This window comes from Hippoglossus stenolepis, chromosome 11, assembly GCF_022539355.2.
Source record: "Hippoglossus stenolepis isolate QCI-W04-F060 chromosome 11, HSTE1.2, whole genome shotgun sequence".
Classification (NCBI taxonomy): Eukaryota; Metazoa; Chordata; class Actinopteri; order Pleuronectiformes; family Pleuronectidae; genus Hippoglossus; species Hippoglossus stenolepis.
In genome coordinates, this window is record NC_061493.1 from 6,404,090 (window position 1) to 6,427,077 (window position 22,988).

General features: G+C 43.8%; 1 protein-coding gene across 5 annotated transcripts; it reads left to right on the forward strand.

The window, feature by feature from the left end:
• The first annotated feature begins 328 nt into the window (after positions 1-328).
• Positions 329-21,321, forward strand: chd8 (chromodomain helicase DNA binding protein 8). 5 transcript variants are annotated; one of them, XM_035170175.2, is made up of 40 exons: positions 329-471; positions 1,570-2,403; positions 2,482-2,619; positions 2,778-3,062; positions 3,950-4,063; positions 4,158-4,654; positions 4,776-4,887; positions 6,047-6,253; positions 6,412-6,480; positions 6,552-6,607; positions 6,702-6,819; positions 6,915-6,998; positions 7,436-7,573; positions 8,121-8,242; positions 8,501-8,744; positions 8,827-9,003; positions 9,351-9,494; positions 9,626-9,724; positions 10,003-10,162; positions 11,412-11,622; positions 11,751-11,946; positions 12,096-12,266; positions 13,143-13,433; positions 13,574-13,794; positions 13,891-14,093; positions 14,954-15,110; positions 15,205-15,294; positions 15,376-15,479; positions 15,610-15,733; positions 16,403-16,475; positions 16,602-16,867; positions 17,026-17,258; positions 17,428-18,087; positions 18,168-18,265; positions 18,406-18,627; positions 18,796-18,891; positions 18,999-19,112; positions 19,262-19,363; positions 19,458-19,562; positions 20,176-21,321. In XM_035170175.2, exons 2-40 carry the CDS (start codon positions 1,669-1,671, stop codon positions 20,545-20,547), a joined length of 7,608 nt encoding a protein of 2,535 aa, XP_035026066.2. In that variant the 5' UTR covers positions 329-471; positions 1,570-1,668; the 3' UTR covers positions 20,548-21,321. The 5 variants fall into 5 exon arrangements, with proteins under 5 accessions (XP_035026066.2, XP_035026067.2, XP_035026062.2 ...); XM_035170176.2 differs by having other exon boundaries at positions 2,485-2,619; XM_035170171.2 differs by having other exon boundaries at positions 1,570-2,619.
• Positions 21,322-22,988: the final 1,667 nt, after the last annotated feature.

Genomic DNA, 22,988 nt, shown 5'->3' on the forward strand with positions numbered 1-22,988 from the left:
CTGATGCCTGAGCTGAGGCCAGTGTCCTAAAACGCTGGTAAAGGCTGACGGTGTCATTCACGGACGGGTCGGTTGAGTCAGAGGTGGTGGAGACACGGTGAGTTTCCCTCCGCTCCGCTCCGACGGGCCTGTGCTTTACAGAACCAGCCTGAGAGGAAGTGAGACGACGATGATGAAGATCCCTCAGTCAAACGATCCCAGCTAGGCCGCATTTATTGTCCTCTCAACCGAACTGCGCCTCACATCCCGCCCAGCGGAGGCCGTGCGCCTGACGGAGGGCTGCGTCAGCCAATGAGAACGGCGTGTGCTGCCGGCTCACGCGGGAACGGACCAATCGCGGCGCAGCAGCGTCCGAGGGGCACGCGCTGTACGCTTTCTCTGGCAAGAATGTGAGTTCCTGCTCTTCCCTGCTCGTTTCCTGTAATCGCACAGTGTTGTGAGACGGAGAAAGCCATGTGTGTCGATGCAAAGGTAAATTTAGCACCCCGAAATCATTACTGCGAGACTTAGGGGAGGGGATACGACGGTTATTTTCAGGTAATTGTGCCGGAAATTAGACGCAGGCCAAGCGAAACAGCAACGCGGCCTATAACCCGTGTGTGAACGTTGACGGGCAATGGTTATTGTGGCACGTTGCTTTGGTTTGGTCCGGTTTGTTGATAAGAGTCCGGTAGACTGAATGCTTGGTAGTAAATGACAGAGAAGCGAGCTAACGACCACAAACCGACATAACGCCGTGTTTATGAGGCCGAGTGTGTTTACGCTTTCGCACACGCCTTTTGTAACAGGCACATCTTGGTGGCGGTGCAAGCTAATGCTAACAGACGGTTTTGTGAGAGAGAGAGAGAGAGGGAGAGAGAGGGGAGAGCAGCTCATCTCTCCAGCATCACTACCCTCCTCATCCCACCTCACCAACAACTATCTCTATTCACTCAATGTTTCCTGGACACTCGAGCTCTGTGCTCTACTATTATAACTGCCTGCCTTTATGGTCTTTATTTACATGTTATCCGATCGTGCACTTTGAAGCATTTTCAGGACGTGGTCACGAGTTCGATGTTTAATCCCAAAACAATGTATTTTATCATCCAGGTGCAGTTTTTTCGTTCACTGGGCTTCATGTGTCATTTAACCCTTTTGTTTAGACTTTATATTTGTTAGATGAAGGAGTGAGCTAGAAGCTCTCAGCTCAGCAGAGTTTAAGAGTCAGTCACAGCTCTGAAGTAGACAAATACAAGTGTTTACTATCAAGTTATCAATGTTCTAGTCAGTTTTAGATGCTGTTTCTGAGCCGCTAGAGCCTGACTTCCTTTAATGAGTTTGTGATGTTGATATACAGCAATGACACATAATATATGAAAGGGGCCATGTTTGCCAAAACCATGTCTGCTCCTTGCTCCTTTGAAACAATTTTTTCACAAGCCATTGAATTAGCTGCTTTTTTAAATGAGCTAATTATAGGTATGACACAAACTTGGAATATATAGTAATCACTATAGCATTTGTTTGAAAACTATCAAGTTCAGAATTTGTGCTTTCTTGACATCAGTCTGTTTCCTCTTTTTCCAGCTGTTTACCTAAAATTAGGGAAAAATTGTCGACGACTATTTGCTTCCATCTCGGAGTCTTTTAATCACTGTGCCCGTCTCCCTGTGTGGAGTGGGCAAGATGGCAGATCCCATCATGGACCTCTTTGAGGACACTCCCCTGTTTAACCTGGATGCCCTACCGGACGACTCGTTCTCTCAGGGCTCCACAGACCCTGTGGAGGAGGCCCTCAAGCTGGCGTTGGGCCAGGTGGACCCGCCGGCTGAGCCTGAGCCTAATCCTGAGCTCACGGTCAGTGCAGGCCTCAGCGTTCCTGTAGCAGCTCCCGCCATCCCTGACCCTACCCCTGTTCAAGTCCTTGCACAGCAGTCAGTGCCCGGGACAACTGCTCAGACTGTTTCCATAGCTGTGGCTCCTACCGTGGCCCCTGCCCCCGCTGATACTGTACCTCAGATCCAAACCCAGACCAACATAACCATTGCCAACACCAGCATGGCGTCCAGTAGTACTGTCCTGCTGAGCTCTCCTCTGACAGTTTCCAGCTCTCCGGCCACAACTACTACCACAACTACTGCCACAACACAGCAGCTCACAACCCAGCAGCTCACACAGATAACACACCATCTCACTCCCCAGCAGTTAGCTGCCATCACACAGCAGGCCGGTGGTAAAATTGTTATTCTCAAAGGGCCGCAGGGTCAAGCCCAGGTCCTGCAGACTGTATCAGGAGCCACGGGCCAGACCAGTGGAAAGGTTATTCGTGTGTTGTCTGGAACTCCTCTCAAACCTGGCATGTCCATACTGCAGGGGGGAACGGTCTTGAATCAGGCAAGCCCAGGACAAGCTCAAGTCAAGGTGGGTGCTGGGGTGCAGAGGTTGCTACAGTTGCCCAATGGGCCAGTGAAACATTTGCTGCTCACTTCCATGCCCCAGCAGGTGCAGCAGACGCAAGGCCAGCAGGTTCAACTGCAGATCCCAGCTCAAGGCCAGACTCAAGTCCAAGTTCAGCCACAGGCCCAAACAGCTCAGATCCAGGTGCAGCTCCAGCCAGCCATGCAGGGCCAAACGCAGGTAAGCACCACCTCTTCTGACTCTACACATCACAAGGTATTACCCAGCACTACAGCAGGTGGTGATTTACTACTATGATTGTGAGTGAATTTCATATGCTGTATATTGAGGCCAGTCTATGACTTTCATGCTAATTCTCATCCTCAATGTGATTCTAGGGAGGTGAACCAAAACGAATCACCTTGGTTCTCCAGCAGCCCTCCCAGGCTGGCTCAGTGGGTCAAACTTTGACAGTCCAGCAGCAGGTTGCACAGGTTCAAGCAGCTCAAGGTGGGCAGACGAGATTAGTTTTGGGTCAGCTCCCTGGAGGCAAACTGGTACTCCAGGGAAGCCAGCTAGCTGCACTGACCCAGGCTCGAGCTGGAGGTCAGGCTGGAGGGCCCAAAGTCCTCACTATTCAGCTGCAGGTGCAGCAGCAGCCCAACCAACAAGGAGGAGTTAAGGTGAGAAAGTGATTTTACTGTTTAGTGTTGGCTGCAATTTCTTTTCCAATTACTCTGAGCTCAGATCGTCTCTCTTGAAGTCAGATAATGCTCTCTGTTCTTATAAGAATTGATGCAAACGGACCGTTCTCTATTCATACAGTTATAAGGGGTTTTGACAATCTTGAATGTTACTGATGCAAATGCTTTTTTCCCCAATATACTCAATATTGACATCTGTTTACGTGAAGTTACGTTTTCAACCATTACCGGTTATTCAGTTATTGCAAATCTGTATTCTGAAATCTGACCCCTGTGATATGTTGCTGCGTGGCAAAATGCATGCCACAACGGCCCACAATGTCTCTGTGCGACTAATATTATTGGAGTTTATGGATTTCATATCAAATTTCTTCATGTCATCCTTACATGAGATTTAACTGATTGATATTGGAAAGTAGCAAATATCCACCAGTATTATCCAAGGGATTGTATCGGTGATAGTACATTTCTACCATTCAAAGAATCCATATAGATCTTGGTTATGCTTCTTTGTAGTTCATTGTTGTTTTCCAGTCTGTATTTGCACCAACACTGAAGCATTACAGCTGCTTTTAGTGAAATATTTCATTTGCTGCCTATCTAGAGTTGGAAAATAAAAGATTGATTTCTAAAATCTGTGGATTCAGAACGGAAGATGATTCATGATTAGTTTAGCCTAGCTTTGCTTAACGAAAAGAAGCAGAGGAAAACACTTCTGGTCGAGGTGCCTCAGCTCCAAATATGAAATCAATATTGCTTTAAATGTGATTGTTGATTCGACACCAAACAAGCTGATATTCACTGATCATATTACGGCTTTAATGTGTTACATCTAACTTGACATGTCTTTATTTTCATCATCACAGTATCAGCTGGTTTCAGGAACCGGAAATACTGGTAGCCCACAGGTGTTGCAGATCTCACAGGGCCAAGGAGGTCAAAGAGTTGCAGTGCCACTCAAAATGATTCTGCAGCCACAGGTAGACCTCCACCTTTGAATAGACGTTATTTTTATTTTATATACATATCAAGGAAGCTTCTGATAAAACCTGACAACATTTTACGTTCACTCAGACGAGCTCAGCATCCTCGGGTGGCGGCACAGTCTCTGTGATGAAGGTCATCAACACCTCGACGGCAGGTCCCTCCACTACCACCACTCAATCCCAGGCCATTCGTATCACCAAGGCCTCCGGCGAGCCTGCCTCTGTCCGGCGAGTAGAAATCCTATGTAAGCAGGAGAAGGCAAACCGTATTGTGGCCGAAGCTATAGCACGGGCCAAAGCACGCGGCGAGAAGAACCTGCCTAGAGTCCTGAACCAGGACGAGCTCCCATCAACCCAGACCTCTCCTGAGATTGGGGGCACTGTTACTGTGGTGTCTTCTAACAAAAAAAAGAGCAGCGGAGGAGGGAGCAAGAAGAAAAGTCCTGTCGCTGGAGGAGCAACACACAAAACTGTAGGTGGAGGTGACAAAAAGAGCAAAGTGAAGACACCAGGAACAGCTGGAGTGGCTGGAGGCACAGTGATACCTGGGACTGGCAACAAGAGTAAAAGCAAGACTAAGACAAAGTAAGTACTGTGCAGATGATAAAGCAATTTATTTTAAATACAACTATTTTTATATTATAGTTTGGAAATGTATCCTTATTGAAAACAGTGTTTATTCCATCATTCTCTCCTCCACTTGCAGCACTATAACTCTAGTGGGAGCAAAGAAAAGAAAGAGAAACGCTTCCTCAGATCATTCTGATGGGGAGTTGAGTCCTGCCTCACCTGCTGCACTGGATGATGACTTGATTACGGTATGTGCACAAACATATGTTCATGGTAACACCTCAGTTTTCTCAAAATGTCATCACAACAATTAATTGAACATAAAGACGACTCTCTGCCAACTCTCCCAAAAGTTTGATATTGTGGTTGAACAAGTGAAAATGTTGTGCCTGCCAGTGTGAGAGCAAAAATCATGGTCGGGTAAAGTGAACTCCTGAGCTGCTTTCAGACCTGCACTGAACTCCGGATCCTTTCATGAAATTGAGAGCGCCAATGTCAAAGTGAGAGTCTCTGGACATTCTCTGGAGTTTTTCCCCGCCAGCCCTTTTGTAAAAACTCTGGATAATGTCCGAATGACCCCATGTGTGGACACAGCAGCAGATTATCTGGAGAATTCACATCAAGCGAGTGGCCACAATAATGATGTTTCTAGCATGCCACAGACGCAAGACTGAAAAAACGAAGTATCTCAGGATAAAAAATAGAAATGCCATACATGTAGAAGACTCTAAAGAATATGTTAACTTGGGAAGAAGAGATTTGAGCGCTTTTGTTGATTAGGGCCAATGCAAGTGTCAATGTGCTGGAAACAAAAACGCATGATCTCCGGAGTTGAAGTTATATGTTACGTCCTGCTTCCTGCACGCTCTACCCAGAAACCACCCCTCACCTGAACGCTAGAGAGATTTTCCTGCTATTGAGAATGTGCCTGATTGGAGAATCTCCTGCTGTGTTCCTCATATGTGAAAGGCAACATCCACACAAAGTCCAGACCCTATAGTCCAGACATCATGTCTGAAAAGGCTTTATTTTACAGCCCCTGGTCTCAGCTGTATGAAGTGTCTGTACAGGCTGATTTGTGAAAGCAGCACATCGGTAGCAGAGCTTCAGTTTTCTGTCAAAGTCTTGAAATGTATCACACGTGTAATTGATTACTGAAAACATGACTTAAACTGTTCATATGTAAACACACTGATAAGAGAAACTTATGATACTGTCACAAATGATGAAACTGATTTTAAGTGGAAAAAACACTGTACCCAGTTATAGTTAAACACTTGATCTTATCTGTCCCTTATGGATGCTTGTTGTTGTGTATGGTTGTGTGTGCGTGCGCGTGTGTATTTGTTGCTTGAAGATGACAGACAATTACGAACACACTCAAGCTTTGCTTCTTATTCTGGCCAGAAGAGGCGCTCCAATCGCGTGGTGAAGAGGAAGAAATACACAGAAGACCTGGATATCAAGATAACAGACGACGAGGATGAGCAGGAAGATGTAGACGTTACGACAACTGCAGCAGCTGTGGCCTCTATCAGTGGCAACACTGCAGCGCAGCTGAAACAGGAAATGGAGCTGGATGGTGATGGACAGCCCAGCATGCAGTTCTTTGTGGTGAGTGTGAAACTATTGTAACACAGATATTTCCTCTCAGGAGTGATTAAAATAAAAGTTCTTAAATTTGTTGGAAAAGGTTATTGTTTATTTTTGTGATACACATTTTACAGCCCCTAATTTGCATCTTATTAGTGCGTTACTTTTTATTTTTGCAGGAAAACCCAAGTGAAGAAGATGCTGCTATTGTCGACAAAATCTTGTCCATCAGATTAACCAAAAAAGAAGTATGTTTAATACATTTAAAATTGTGTTCATTTTGTGAATCACATCCTAAAAACTCCTTCCTCTCTTCAAGGTGTGTCAAGGCCAGTACACAAATGTGGAGGAATTCTTTGTAAAATACAAAAACTAGTAGGTTTCTTTATCTTAGTTTATTACTTTGGCCATAGTTTTTATTTCTTGAGTAGGCATTTAAATGTGTAAAACCTGACTCTTCTGTTCTCAGTTCATACTTACACTGTGAGTGGGCCAGTTTGGAGCAACTAGAGAAAGATAAGAGGATCCATCAAAAGCTCAAGAGGTTCAAGACAAAACATGCACAAATGAGGCACATCTTCCAGGAGGTGAGAGGGACACCACCTCTTTGTTTTAGTTCAACTGCTTGGACTACAAATTTGTGATATATTTGTGCTGTCTCTGATCCTGTGGTTCTCCTCAGGAGGAGGAGCCTTTTAACCCTGACTACATGGAGGCGGACAGGATCCTGGATGTGTCTCATAGTGTGGACAAGGACAACGGCGAGGTGAGAGAATGGATCCATATCTTGCCCTTTTCAATTGGAGAAGAGATTTGCGACTCCTCTCTTGGCTATGTGGCGTTTCCCACAGAATGAATTCAATCTACAATCTCTTAAGTGAAATGATCTCACGTAAGAGAAAAAACAGCATTGATTGACACAACTGCTGCTGAAACTATGACATCTCATTGTCTGTATGGATGGTAAGAACCTTATGGACCATAGGGCGAGCATGAAGTAGCGCATCAGCATGAGCAAGCACGCTACAAATAGTGTTGCACACACTAAGTTGGAGTGTAAAGCGTAAAAATTAATTACGTTCATTATGAAACTGGCAGGACAAATTAAAATATGGTTGATAATTAATTGAAAACCCTTGTGTTTCCTCATGAAGTTGCATATTTACAGTAGTTAAATACTTTATTTCCTTTTTTCTACTCAAGCCTGTTATCTACTATCTGGTGAAGTGGTGCTCGCTGCCTTATGAAGATGCCACTTGGGAGCTGAAGGAAGACGTGGACGAAGGCAAGGTGGAAGAGTTCGGCAAAATCGTAAACCGACAACCTCGCCTGAAGAGAACGGTAAGTTGTCAAGTGCAAGGAGACTAGGAGCGATTTTTAACTTCTGTTTATTTCTTATCACTAATTTATATGCATAGTTTGAAGTTTATACTTACAAAAATGTAAAAAATGTAATTATACTGAAACAGTGAGGTTTCATCATCTGTTTCAGGTGAAGTCATGGCATTGGTGTTATCAGTGTTGAATATCTGAATTCTGCCAGAAAAAGTAAAGGGTTCTGGTGGTTTGGGACCCACAGGATGTAACTGCTGTCCCCTTTTCAAAACTAGCTGTCAACAAAATAATCTTCAAAACGAATCCACCACAAAGTATAAATATACAGAATTTATTCTATAATTAAAAAAAAAACATTACAGCCTGTTCACACACAGATTCAAACACTGAAGACGCAACAGGGCAATTTAATTTAATTCACGTTGTGCCAAAGCACTATCGTTTTCATATCCATTATTTGAAGGCACTTTACAGAGTAACAGATCAAAAAATGATTTGATATCTTATATCAAGAATTGCACAACAAGAAGTTTTTTTCCTTCCTGTACTTCAGCCACGACCTCAAGCTGGTGCATGGAAGAAGCTGGAAGAAACCACAGAGTACAAGAACGGTAACGTACTGAGAGAGTATCAACTGGAAGGAGTGAACTGGCTGCTCTTCAACTGGTACAACAGGTATTCATCACACACAATCACCTGTTCAGAGTTCATTGTAAAGCTAAAGTCATACTTGATTCGTTTATCTGTGTATGGTGCTTTTATTTTAAGTAGTAGCTGTTGAAACATAAGAATAAGAATTGTAGCGGCGCACAACATGAAGGAACAACACCTAGTTGTCATTTTTTTAATATTTTTGTAGAAGTTTTGGAAAGATGCTTTTATATTCCATCTCCCAAGGCTTCAGTGATCACATTCCCTGTCTCTGTCTCTCAGACAGAACTGTATCCTGGCAGATGAGATGGGTCTGGGGAAAACTATCCAGTCTATTGCAGTGCTCTCAGAGATTTATGCTACTGGAATCCAAGGCCCCTTCCTTGTTATTGCTCCACTCTCCACTATCACCAACTGGGAGAGGGAGTTCACCATGTGGACACAGATGAACGCCATAGTCTACCACGGCAGCCTGGCTAGCCGACAGATGATCCAGCAGTATGAGATGTACTTCAAGGATGACAAGGTGGCGTCATTGATGACAGTTGTTGTCATTTCACCTCACTGATGTTTAACATGTCTAATCAAAATTACTATCTTGTCTACAGGAGCATTTGATTCCAGGTGCGTATAAGTTTGATGCCCTCATCACAACCTTTGAGATGGTGTTGTCTGACTGTCCTGAGCTGAGGGAAATCTCCTGGCGCTGTGTCATCATCGACGAGGCTCATCGCCTCAAGAATCGCAACTGTAAGCTGTTGGACAGCTTGAAGATGCTGGATCTGGTGAGAGGACCACAGCTCATGTTGCTTTACAGCTTTAATTAAAGGTCAAATGTACAAAGAATAACAGGATCTCTGCTGCTCTAACAGCTAAGAATACACTTGGTTGGACGTTAGAATGGGATTTAAATGATTTATTTTACATACAGTATAAACATTAATGTTAAAATTCACTTCAGTCAGTGGTTTTGGAAAGCTGTTAAAGAGTTTTGTTAACGTCACCTCATTTTGTCCTCTTTCCCCCTCTCTGTCTTTTGCTTCATTACATCTCCTCTTGATGTCCACTCTGTCCTCCGCCCTCCTCTTACTATGTCTATTTCTTTTCCCCTACGTTTTGTGGTTTCTCACAGGAACACAAAGTGTTGTTGACTGGCACTCCTCTCCAGAATACTGTGGAGGAACTTTTTAGTCTGTTGCATTTCCTGGAGCCTGCTCAGTTCCCCTCTGAGACAGAATTCCTCAGAGACTTTGGAGACTTGAAAACGGAAGAACAGGTGTGAAATAAGCACCAAACCAACACGCATGCACTGACACATTAACTGTTTTTTGTCTCATCTGTTCTGTCTGTCTAATGTTTGGTAATGTTCAGCTGTCATTGAGCAAGTGGTTTGTTTTGGTGTCTTAGGTTCAGAAGCTGCAGGCCATCTTGAAACCCATGATGTTAAGAAGGCTGAAGGAAGATGTTGAGAAGAATTTGGCACCCAAACAGGAGACCATTATAGAGGTTAGTTTAAACAATGTAATTTGTTTGTTTTTTTAAGCCGACAATCAAGTTAGTCTCTATCTTATTAAATTCTGTGCTTTACATTTTCTTAAAGTTTTTTTTTTAATGGGATTTGAATAAGATAAAAACAGAAGGGAGGCATCGAGGGAATCTAGATATCATAGACAGTAAACAGTACTTTTTCTCACTATAAACAAATAAAACTGTGCAAATTACAATAATGTAATATATTGTGAGATTGTTATTGAATTAAGAAATGTAACTTTGTGTCCTCTCAGGTTGAGTTGACGGACGTCCAGAAGAAATACTACCGAGCCATCTTAGAGCGGAACTTCAGTTTCCTCAGTTTAGGGGCAAACAGTAACAGCAACGTCCCCAACCTGCTCAACACTATGATGGAGCTGCGCAAGTGCTGCAACCACCCCTACCTCATCAATGGTACTGTATCACAATTTAACTCAGTCTTCTGCAGCCAGTGTTGACAAGTTTAAATGTATTCTTTTGCTGTTGTTGGCTGCAGGTCTAGGTTGTGTAGCTCTTCGTGTAAGGCATCTTTCTCTTGTCGTTTGTGTGCTTGTTATATTTTGGCTTTGTGTTGGTGCCTGGGGATCTCCTCCCAGACCTGGATCAGAGCATCAGTGAGCTCCTGGACAGTCTGTGACTGTACTTGGCGGCGTCGGATGCACCAATACATAACTTCCAATAGGTGCTCAATTGGATTTAGGTCAGGGCAACTTGAGGGCCAGTCAATGGCATCAATGCCTTCGTCATCCAGGAACAGCATTCACACTCTGGCCACATGAGGCCCGGCATTGTTCAGTGTAAGGTCTGAGAATCGCTCTGAGGATTTCCTCGTGGACTCTTCAAGGATATGCCTCCCCAGACCATTCATGTTCAGCATGACTGGTTTGGCGGTGGGTCAGTGATGATGTTACACTAGCATAACGTTCACGGCGGAGTCTCCAGACTCTTTCACGCCTGTCACATGTGCTCAGTTGGAACCTGGTCTCATCTATAAAGAGAACCAGTAGCAGACCTGCTTTTTCTGGTGTTCTCTGGCGAATGCCAAGCAAGCTGCACGGTGCTGGGCTGTGAGCACGGGTCCCTCTAGAGGATGTCAGGCCCTTATGCCGCCCTCATGGAGTCTGTTTCTGACAGTTTGGTCTGCTGGAGGCCATCTTGTAGGGCTCTGGCAGTCCTCCTCCTGTTCCTCCTTGCACAAAGGAGCAGACCTGCTGCTCGGTAAATGCCCTTCTACAGCCCTGACCAGCTCTCCTTCTGTAATGGCCAGTCTCCTGGTAACTCCTTAATGGTACTGAGACTGTGCTGCGAGACACCGCAAACCTTCTGGGACCACACATATGGATGTGCCATCCTGGAGGAGCTGGACTGCCTGTACACATTTGCTCAGTTGTTTTGTTTGTTAACCTTTGCTTCGCCTCTGGAGCACAGAGAAGGTTTGAAAACAGCAAAAGCGCAAACAAAAGTTTTTCTGATGGCATGTTTTAGCTGTTAGTCAAACAGAAACAATGGACTATTAAAGTGATCAGTTAACGTAGCTGCGTGATTATTTTACCCAAGCTGTTGATGAATTTAAACCTGAATCTTCAAGCTGCAAATAGATTACACATATCAGTGCTTTTGTACGTGAAAAGATAACTCGGGTGTCTTTTTGTCTCTGTTCCAGGCGCAGAGGAGAAGATCGTGGCAGAGTTGCGGGAGGTGTATAACCCAATGGCTCCTGATTTCCATCTGCAGGCCCTGATCCGGTCAGCCGGTAAGCTGGTGCTTCTGGACAAGCTGCTGCCTCGCCTCAAGGCCGGGGGCCACAAAGTGCTCATCTTCTCCCAGATGGTGCGCTGCTTAGACATTCTGGAGGACTACCTCATCAACAAGAGGTATGAGGGTCAAGCTGTATTTTATTAACTGCTTATCAGTACATGTAATAATTAGTAAGAGGCAAGTGCATCAGATTCTTTATATAATCCAACAAAACTTTTAATGGGGTAAAATTTTTTTTTTACAGATACCTTTATGAGCGAATCGATGGCAGAGTGCGTGGGAACTTACGACAAGCTGCCATTGATCGCTTCAGTAAGCCTGACTCAGACCGCTTCGTTTTCCTGCTGTGTACCCGTGCTGGTGGCCTGGGTATCAACCTGACTGCTGCCGACACCTGTGTTATATTTGACTCTGACTGGAACCCTCAAAATGACCTGCAGGTACAAGAATGTAGAGACACGCACATATTCTAATTAATATAAGATTTCTTTGTATTAGAGATTGATTTACATTTCTGTTTTTACAATTTACTTTTGTAGATTTTATGTCAGTAGCAGCTCTTATTACCTTCTTTTTTCTTCTCTTCCAGGCCCAAGCACGATGTCATCGTATTGGCCAGTCTAAGGCGGTTAAGGTGTACCGTCTGATAACCAGGAACTCCTATGAGAGGGAGATGCTGGATAAAGCAAGTCTGAAGCTTGGGCTGGACCGTGCCGTCCTGCAGAGCATGAGTGGAAGCAAAGAAGGCAGTGTCAACGGGGTAAGAAAACTTACTAACTCAAAAGAGATTCATTTTAGATCTGTCCGTTGTCTCCCATGTTGTCTATGTCCAAAAATAGTGTCTGTCCTGAAACCCACACTTGTGGTGTTTTGCGCATTTGAGTGCATGTTCATGAGCCTACAGGTTGTAGACAGGCGTGTCTCATATTGGAAAAATGCCAGCCCATAATCCACAACTTGCACACTTCGCTTTGAAGTAGTTTTTAGTGTATCCCACCATGCATCACAGTCTTCTGCTTCAGTTGTTGAGTTGGTGGTAGCACATCTACAGGTTTTTTTTAGAACAAAAGTAGCTGAAGAAGAGATGAATATGAAGTTTATGATGTGTTGGATTCATTGGATCATTGGATCTATTCATTATTCAATGAATATCATTGTCCTCGGGTAGTTCTCATATTATATTTACAATCTGTTCTGCGCTGTATCAGGACTGGTAAGGAGAATAGGCGATATCTGACACTGTCAACATAAGTGTAGCTCTTTTATCAGAGATTTTGACAAATATCCGTCCTTAAATGTTACTAGATGGAAACTGCTTAAAATAATGTTACACATTTTATACTTTGTACCTATGTGATAATAGATTTAATTGCTTGATCAGATGTATTCCTCAGCTCCTGTTTTTTTTTTTGCTGTAATCTGATTGTAACTGTAATACTGCGGTTGATCTGACTTATTTATTTTAACAAATCATCTGAGCTTGATGTACTTCCTGTGAGCCCTGTTAAATGTTCACATGGCTGCTGTTGGCAATCACTGGGAATCTGGCACAAGCGTGGAAACTGGGATAGACCCAGAGTTTCCCTCTTCCAGTTTTTAACACTGACGTAAATGCAATCTATATCAACCTCAACAGATCCAGCAGTTCTCTAAGAAGGAGATAGAGGACCTCCTGAGAAAAGGAGCGTACGCCGCCATCATGGATGAGAATGATGAGGGAAGTCGCTTTTGTGAGGAGGACATAGACCAGATCCTTCAGCGACGAGCCACCACCATCACCATTGAGAGTGAGGGCAAGGGCTCAACGTTCTCCAAGGCCAGCTTTGTGGCCTCCGAGAACCGCAACGACATTTCCCTTGATGACCCTGAATTCTGGCAGAAGTGGGCAAAGAAAGCAGACCTTGACATGGATTCCATCAACCGGAAGGTAAAACAAATTTTCAAGATCAGTGGATGTAAAATACAATATTTTTTTCAACAGAATTGTCTATTTGCATTCATGCAAATACTTGAATAATAAATTGATGATTGGAGTAATATGTAATCGACTACTCTTCTCTCCCACAGAACACCCTTGTGATCGACACTCCCAGAGTACGCAAGCAGACGCGGCAGTTTTCCACTTTACGAGGCGAGGGTGGTGACCTGTCTGACTTGGAAAGTGATGAGGAGTATCCTGCCGCCAATTCCAGACATTCTCGTTCCTCCCGACGCTCCGACCGCCACACTGGAACTGGATACGGCCGCACTGACTGTTTCCGGGTGGAGAAGCACCTTCTGGTCTATGGGTATGTAGATGTAAACTATAGCTTGTATGTGCCTAAATAAATGTTCAACTCTTGTCCTGTGTTTTAACTCCATTTCCTGTTTTCTCTCTTCTACAGTTGGGGTCGTTGGAGGGACATCCTGTCTCATGCCAGATGTAAGCGGCGTTTGAGTGAACGTGATGTCGAAACGATATGCCGTGTCATCCTGGTCTTTTGTCTGCTTCACTACCGTGGAGATGAGAACATCAAGAGTTTCATCTGGGAGCTCATCACACCGCCGGAAAACGGGCGTGAACCCACAACACTACTCAACCACTCTGGTAGGAGGATGCGCATAGAAATGTCAGAAACTTTTTTAAACTGTGGAAGAGTGAGGGTGTGTGAAGAAAGACAAGGACTTCCTTCTTCATTTGTGACTCTCAAACTATTTAGACCTGACGCAAGATTTGCATTTAAGAGCCGGTGCAACATTTTCGTGCCCCTCCCTTTTCGAAACTGATGAGACGTGTGTGACTCATCCCCAATGTCATCATTTTCAACATGTAACTGATGAAACACATTGTGATTTGCTTAAACACTTACGGGAAAAGCGAAATGCATTACGGGAAATCTAGTTTGTTTGTAAGTAGCAGGCCTGAAAATCCCAGGGAGGGGAGCAATATTGAAGCAGAGAACAGCAGTGTTTCACTGACAAAAATACCAACGAAGAAAAATACGACACAGGCGATGTTCCTGCTGACTCGCTGACCAACGCTCAGTTTCAAAGAGACATTTTTGAGGAGGAAGAAGAAGGGGGGGATTGCAGGCATTGTTTTGTTTTTTTTCAAATAATGTTCATGCAGTTTAGGGAAAAGGAAATGACCTACAATGACAGCCAAGTGTTTAAGTTGTCAAACATTTTTAATTTCATGTCTCTTATCTGCTTCAGAGGCTGAGAAATTAAATTTTAGTAAACGTTGGCAATTCTGTTTTCTCTTCAGAAAACGCTCAGGTTTTAGGTAGTCGTTTTCAAACAACACTTGGGTATTATTGTGTTTTTATCTGAGGTCTTAATGGGGTAAATATGGTGCATGCTTGTGTTTACTGAAGACTTTTTTGTATTTTATGTGTATTTGTCTGTCTGTTGCATTATTTGAAAGGTGTATTTATTTACCAGTAATGTTTTCTTTTTCCTGCCTAGGCCTGTCTATCCCTGTCCCTAGAGGCAGGAAGGGTAAGAGGGTAAAGACCCAGAGCACATTTGATGTTCAGAAAGTGGAGTGGATCCGCAAGTACAACCCTGACACCCTGCTGCTGGATGACAGCTACCGTAAACACCTCAAGCACCAGTGCAACAAGTCAGTGAAGCCGAATCAGCTGTGTTGTGCGTACATGTGTGTGTGCATTCTCATCCCATGTTCAAACTTTAAAACATGTTGTCTCCCACCTCAGGGTGTTGCTGAGGGTGCGTATGCTCTACTACTTGAAACAGGAAGTGATAGGTGAACATGCCGAGTCTGTCCTGACAGGGACTGACATCAGGTATGTAACACAGCATCACGCACAAGTTCACTTTCTCAACTTCACTTGAACACTTTTACATATTGATGTTTTATTTTACAGGGATGTTGATATCTGGATGCCTGAGATGGAGCAGCAGGAGGTACCGGCAGGATGGTGGGACACTGAGGCAGATCGCTCACTGCTTACTGGTGTATTCAAACATGGTATGTTTTCTCTCTGGAGAGGTTCAGAATTTTTTTTGACATTGTGGCATAAATACAGATTCACTGGTCTCTGGTCTGGAACATGTTGCTTTTTTTGTCCCAACATCCTTGACTGTGTCTCTACCTGTAGGTTATGAAATGTACACTACCATGCGTGCTGATCCCTGCCTCTGCTTCCTGGAGCGAGCCGGTCGGCCCGATGACAAGGCCATTGATGCCGAGCAGCATACTGGTGACACAGAGCTGGGAGACGAGTGAGTGAAACCTTCAATCGATTTTTGTCCTACTGAATTCATGCACTAAATTTACTTATTGCAAATGCTAGAGTTATACAATAGGATTAGTGTTTCCCACAGACTGCATTCAATCTATGATGGTAGCGGGGTCACACATGCACTCGAACATCGCTCTCACATGCAACAGATTCTAAGTGAGAGGTACACAGACTGAAAGATGAGTTCTCATTGGAGAGACACAACTGCATTACATTCCACTTGAGGGTACACTCACAACTGCAGCTGAAACTATGTGGTCTAACTGTCTGTGTGGATGGTAACAATTGAATGGATGATAGTGCAAGTAAGCACTCGACAAATAGTAAAAAGCTGCAAAAAGCTATACAATGCAGCAGTGGAGCTAAACATCCAGTTAAAGATCTTTTATATTATGAGAAGTGCAGAAAATATTTTTGGTTCCTCATAAAATTGTGGCGGGACAAATTAGAATGTGGCAGACAGGTACAGTTGAGATAACTTATGGGAAACACTGAGGTTTTAAATTTTCCCATTGTTGTTTTTACTTGAAAAGTTTGCATCTTGTTTTATTTGGAAGTCTTGGGTTAGGGTTTAACTTAATGAAACATGCAAATATATAGGACATGATGCCCTGTTACTGAACTTTGCTTTATGTTATGTGTTGTGCAGTGCTGAGTATGATAAATACTCAGAGGACCCGGAGTTCAAACCTGCGTCAAGGCACAAAGATATTTTCGACGAGGTACGAATTTGAGTCTCATATTTAGGTGGATCTGTCTGTAGAATTCTGTTTACACAGAAAATGTTGGAGCCAAGTAATATAAATCGAAAATGTATTAATGTGTTGATATCTGATATTCTGCTCCAGTCTGACCCTATGAACGTGGACGATGAGATTTCTGTTGAAGACAAGGTGGTGCCGGTGGTCACAGAAAGCTTTCTGAGTCAGAGTCCCAACTGGCCGTCCAGCTCGTCACTTACAGCAAGGTTGCGCCGGCTCATCACAGCTTTCCAACGCAGCTACAGACAGGAGCAGCTGAAGATTGAAGCGGTGGCAAAGGGCGACCGCAGACGCAGGAGGTGCGAACAGGCCAGCAAGCTGAAGGAGATTGCGCGGCAGGAGCGTCAGCAGAGGTACACTGGCATTACATCTTTTTACATAGCTCACTGCATGCAGATCATATCCAGGATTGTTATCTCCACTGAGGGTTTTTTAAGCAAATGTAAAAATTTCCCATTGGATTCAGATCCAACCCACCTCACCTCTGTTGTTATCTGTGCCTCTCCTCTAGGTGGACACGTAGAGAGGAGTGTGACTTCTACCGCGTGGTATCAACGTTTGGTGTGGAAAAGGTGAAAAGGGAGCCGGACCTTCCTGAGGTCGGACAACCTGAATTTGAGTGGACACGCTTCCGTACCTTTGCTCGTCTGGATAAAAAAACTGACGAGAGCCTTAGTCGATACTTCCGCTCTTTTGTTGCCATGTGCCGGAGAGTTTGCCACCTCCGCCCAGGCCATGGTGAAGGTAACTACTAAATACACTTTCAAGACATGCTTTTCCACAGCTAGTAGGCTATAGTATCTAAATGTGTATGTGATTATTAACTCCAATATAAATGCACATTATACTTTGATGAATGGTACGAGGAATGAGTTTACAAGTACTTAATCATCCTTTGTTCTTTATTGCGTAGATCCAACAGAGCTTTCACAGACTGTCGCCCCCATCACTGAGGAGCGTGCTTCACGTACCCTATACCGTATCAGCCTCCTGCGTCGCATCCGTGAGAGAGTCCTGCCCCACCCCTCCCTGGAGGAGCGTCTGCAGCTGGCCCCGTCCAGCTCGGAGCTGCCCAATTGGTGGAATATACCAGACCACGATCGTCAGCTGATGCTGGGTGCAATTGTGCACGGCGTCAGCCGCACTGAGATCTCCATCTTCTCTGACCCAGAGTTCACCTTCTGTCAGTCAAGGGATGAGTTCATCCAAAACCAGCAGGCCCCGCAGCCTCCACCCCCACCTTCATCCCAAGCACTGCCCATCATGCCGCTCATCCAGCACAAGACTGACGAGGACCTGCATGTCGTGAAGGAGGAGGGAGCTGATGAGGACGCCCGGTTGCTAGGCGTAGAAATCAGGGCTGACCTGCAGAGCACACCTTTGAGTCACCATGATGGAAAAGTGCGAGCGGAGGGCTGGAGCTTCAAGAAGAGCAAAGCGAGGGGAAGTAGATCAGAAAGAAAGGGAGAGGGAGGATCTGATTCAGATTCTGATTCAGATTCAGGCTCATCGTCCTCTGAGCGATCAGGCAGCAGTGACGACAGCGGAGAGAGTGAGGAAGAGGTGGAAAGAGGTATGTTGAAAGAGGAAGTGAAGAAAAGTACTGCATGAATAACACCAATTTAATCATTTGCCCCTTTTTTGTGTTATTAGCAGGCAAGGTATGTGACGTAGATGAAGATAATAGTTTACTCTCCACGTCTCAGGACGGCCTTCCACCCCCTGATCCGCTCAGAGTTGACTGGCCCAAGGTAATTCATTTACACTTCACAACATGTATGTCTAAACTTGATGCAAATACTAAAGAATATCTCTGTTAGGAATGAACCCCGGGTTTATTTTCTTGTTGTGACTGACTGACTGATACATTGGTTTTCTTCTTCTGTCCCAGGACCGTGTGTTGATCAACCGGCTGGACAATTTGTGTACGCTGGTGCTGACCGGTCAGTGGCCCTCAGGGCGGAGATATGTGCCTGAGGCTCAGCTCAACCTGAGCTCAGAGCTGGTGGGAGATGAGATGGCCTATACGAGGGTGATCCGTAAACCCAGCAGCATGCCTGGTGAACCAGGAGCAGAGGGAGAAGATGGAGAGTTCACTGTCAAACTCCTAAAGGTGAGAAAATAGTAGAGGGAGAAATAATATTAGAATTGAAGCACAGGCAATTTAAGAAATGCAAAATCTGACACTCGGGTCAAAAAAGAGAAACTGTTGCTTTCAAATTAAAAAACTGCCGTTGTAAGGTGCAGCTAAATTAGAGGCCTCTTTCTCTCACCCTGCCAGGAGGAGGGGTTGAAGCTGACCTTCTCTAAGCAGGCTCTGATGCCCAACGGGTCAGGGGGAGAGAGCAGCAGCCGCAAGAGGCGCAAGGACCAAGAGGTACACGTGTCAGGATTACATGTATTCCTCTTGAACACTGGTGCAGTAAGATTAAAAAACTAAACGCTTTGGATTGTGTCTGATCAGTTTTTCTGTCTCTGTTTTAGTTTTCCGACCCAGACGGACTCCTCGACCCACTGGAGCGTACTCCTCGACGGAGGGACCCTCCCACCTGGCTGAAGGAGAACCCAGAATATGAGGCGGAGGGAGACATAATGGAGGTAAATTCTTTCAATTCATTTAACCACTTAAAATAATATGGAAATCAATGAGTCTCAGGTAATTTTGCCTGTGGTCTCAGAGACAGAGAAAACTAAACGTCACTGACTACTGGTTCTGCTTTTTCACATCATTTGTCTCGTTTCCTCAGCTTCTTGTGAACAGGAGCAAGAGGAAGAGGAGGAGAAGGGCAGATAAAGCCCTGACAGGCAGTGAGAAGATCAAACTCATTAACATGAGATCTGGAAAGAAGGTGAGAAACGACTGGTATGGTACATGCAACACTTTAGATTGGACTTTTGTTGTTTTCTCTTTCTAACAAAAATCTAAATGCTTGTCCTGTGAAGGTTGGTGCTGCTTTCTGCCCGATGCTGCAAGATCTGAGGGAATATCTAGAAGAGAATCCTGATATTGCTGTAGCACCTGAGTGGTCGGAAACTGTTCGGAAGTCTGTACGTAATTCAGATAAAGTATTCCTTCTTAAAAAAAAATAATATACACCTCAAATGTTTTTCTCTCTGATGCTCTATTTGGAAAAGAAGCTGTAAGACAGTGGTTCTCAACCTTTTTGAGTCGTGACCCATCAAATTGGCGCAGCCTGGTGCACGCGACCCCTCCTCCACTTTTGATTGTTTGAGTGTTTTCTCACTTTGAGAGCAAATTACTCGTAAAGAACGTGATTCGTTCTTGAGCCAACAAAAAAGTTTTTCTTGATTTTCACTTGCACACAGACTCTGGCTCTCAAACACAATCAATAACAGTCATTTTAAGCAGATCTTATCACTGATGAAGACAATTTTATGGTAACACAACTCCCAGTTTTATTTTGAATATAATGGACCCCCAGGTTGAGAATCACTGCTGTGTAAGGTCAACTGTAGAAAGTTGAAGTAGTGTTTCATCTGTCTGATTTTTCAGAGCCCTTTAGTTTGTAATATAGTGGAGTTGAAGTGTAGTTGGCTGAAAGATATTTTTTCTGTAATTACCACTGTGAAAGAAGAGATGTGTAAACACACCCTGCTCCCTTCAGATTCTTTTTTCATTGAAGACTTTTTGATGTTTCAGGGCTTCCTGCCTGAGACCTTCTTCCACCGGCTGCTGACGGAGCACTCGGATATCCCCAAGAAAAGCCGACGCCGCCATCATCATCATCACCACCACCACCACCATCACCACACTCCAGAGCCTGTTCCCGAAGACCCCAACCTGGACGGAGTTGAAGAGGAGACTCTGGTCTCGGACGGAGCCTACATGATGGATGAGGGGGACCTGGAGACCTCCCATCACTTCCTCACCAGTGCGGACTTTGACGTTAAAATGGTGGGGGGCGACAGCATTTCCCAAGGCGACTATGACAGCTCGGATCAAGAGGCGTTATTAGACGATGTCATCATAGCACAGAAGGACTCTGACTCCTCATCAAGCTCAGAGGATTGACTGCACCCCGCTCCTCAAACACATCTGACTTAGTCCCCTTCTCACCATTGAATCATGTTATTCCTCATCATTTATTTTTACCACATTATGTATCAAACTTTGGATGAATGTTTTTTTTTGTTGCTACTTTTATTCATTTATTTTATATAGGGATGTTTTTCCATGAAAGGAACAGGTTTGCACTCATCTGTTTTCTTTTTTATCACTGAGAATTGTGTTCCACCTTTCTTTGACCCTCCTCAACATCCTCTGCCGAAATGGCAAAAAGCTGAGCTTTCATACTTCCCAACTTGTCATTCTCCTCCTCTTCCTCAAAACCCATGAATTCTCCATCACATTCCCAGCCGTGACCAAAAGGGGATCCCTGCTGTACAGACAACCCTTTTCTTATCTAAGAACCTCAATGCCGATCCTCTAGCGCTACATGATACTGGACATGTGTACTGAGCAGAGCCTGGATACAGATCCTAAAACCCCGCCCCTCCCCTGTCTCATCTGGTCATATCCTCTGCGTCCAGGCGAGGCTGTAAACTAAAAGGGGATCCAGTGTGTGGATGTACTGTTATTGTTTTCACTCTGTGGGAGGGGTGAGGGTTAAGCGGCGCGATTGGGGGGGCATTAGTTACTGAAGCAGTGCTAGGAGGATGGGTGTAATGGACAATGTAGAGCTGGTCAATTGTGTACAATGGTGCAAATATGATGGCAATGAGTTACTATTCTTGTTTTATGATCTGACTGTATCTGTGATATGAATAACAGCAATCTAAAGTGAAAGACAGTTTGTGTGTTTTATTGTCGAGTTCAATAAACAGAAGGGTCACTTCAGTAATGGCCATTTCTAATCGGTGATGAATAATTACAGCAGATGATCACGTATAGGGGTTTAAATATCATTTATTATGAACTACAAGTTATTAATGGATGTATTGTCCACACAACAGTTTTGAGACCTGCGATGTACTTTTATGTTATTATGTATGTATATAATATTAGACAGGAATACTTCTACATCAGATTATTTAGATTTAGGCTATGGAGCAAGCATCCTGCCTTACAAAGCCACCATCCACTGTGTATTTCTTTAAACAATCTTTCTGAATGACGGTAGCCCAATAGGTTGTTATTAGGCCGCAATTCAAAATTAAAAAAATACATGTTGCCATACTTGCTTTTTGACAAAATATGTATGAATGAAATGCTCAAGTGTGAAAGATGGAAATTTTACTGCAAAGTAGAGTAACTGGTACTCAACAAGCATAGAATATGTTATACCACTAAATCAACAAAAATGAGAAAGTAAGCAACATTGTGGAAAAGCAATGGTGAGCGGCCTAACACAGTTCTATAAGAAGGAACAGCTTTTCACTCTACTGTATCTGAGGATGGACCATGAAAATTTGTACAACAAAGTAGTATTTGAGTGCAACTACCAACATAGAGGAAGGATCCTGCTGCCTGAAAGACTATACTCAGGGCGGAAAAGTCCTAAATATAACAAATACACTATCATATACTTGAGTTCCCTGGAGGATGGAGGTAAGAGAGACTTATTAGTCTGTTGTTTTTTGTCGCACAGAACATCTTGTTTGGCCGTCGCGCTGATATTTTCCATTCACGTTCACTAACCCTATTTACTTTCCTGTGCAGCAGCTTGTTGACACAAGTCAGAGGAGATATCATAAAATCACTACCCTCATTAATTGAAATGTTCATTGGTAGTTTCAGTGACAACATAGATTAGCATTTCTGATATATTCTGGTGCATAATACAAAACACAGTATCTGTGATCCATCTTTCAAGAGCAATTAAGCCTAAAGCCCTAAAAACTGTTGACAGTATTATCTGTGATGGGGTGCAGATGAAATGCAAGCAAACCGATGATGGGTATTACAAGAATGAACAATATAACGCAGAGGAGCGTTAGGTCTTGCACACTAGATAACAAAAACTGCAGGAGCGACGCACATAAATCACCAGCTGTTGTATGATGAGGTGTTTCATGAACTGAACTCTAACTTTGAAACTTACAAGTGCATTTTAATGAACTACATAACATTGAATCACATATAGCAAGGTTGTGTAGCTTTGTGCAAATGTACACGTTACTTTCTTTATCCTCTTTGCACAAAAAGATAGGAAAAGTTGAAGAGAAGCAGAAGCATCATAGATGCATAGCAACATCTTTCATGAGTTCACATAAACACTAACTTTTAGTATCGTCCAGAGAAGCACAGTGCTGTGCTTACACAATGCAGGAGTATTATATCGATATATAAATTGAACTTATATTCCTATTGATGTAAAATATTATAATCATAATAATCATACATCATTATTTGTATTTTCTTATTCCCCAGCTCCAATATGATGTCTAAAATAATTTCAAACAATTGTTTTATCAGTGTTAAAATTATTATATTGAATAACTGAAATACATGCT

Coding starts and splice junctions, on each gene's coding strand:
- chd8 (XM_035170171.2), top strand. CDS start 1,669: ATGGCAGATCCCATCATGGACCTCTTTGAGGACACTCCCCTGTTTAAC. Junction 11,623..11,750: donor GACTACCTCATCAACAAGAG/GTATGAGGGTCA, acceptor TTTTTTTTACAG/ATACCTTTATGAGCGAATCG. Junction 15,295..15,375: donor CTGACAGGGACTGACATCAG/GTATGTAACACA, acceptor TTTATTTTACAG/GGATGTTGATATCTGGATGC.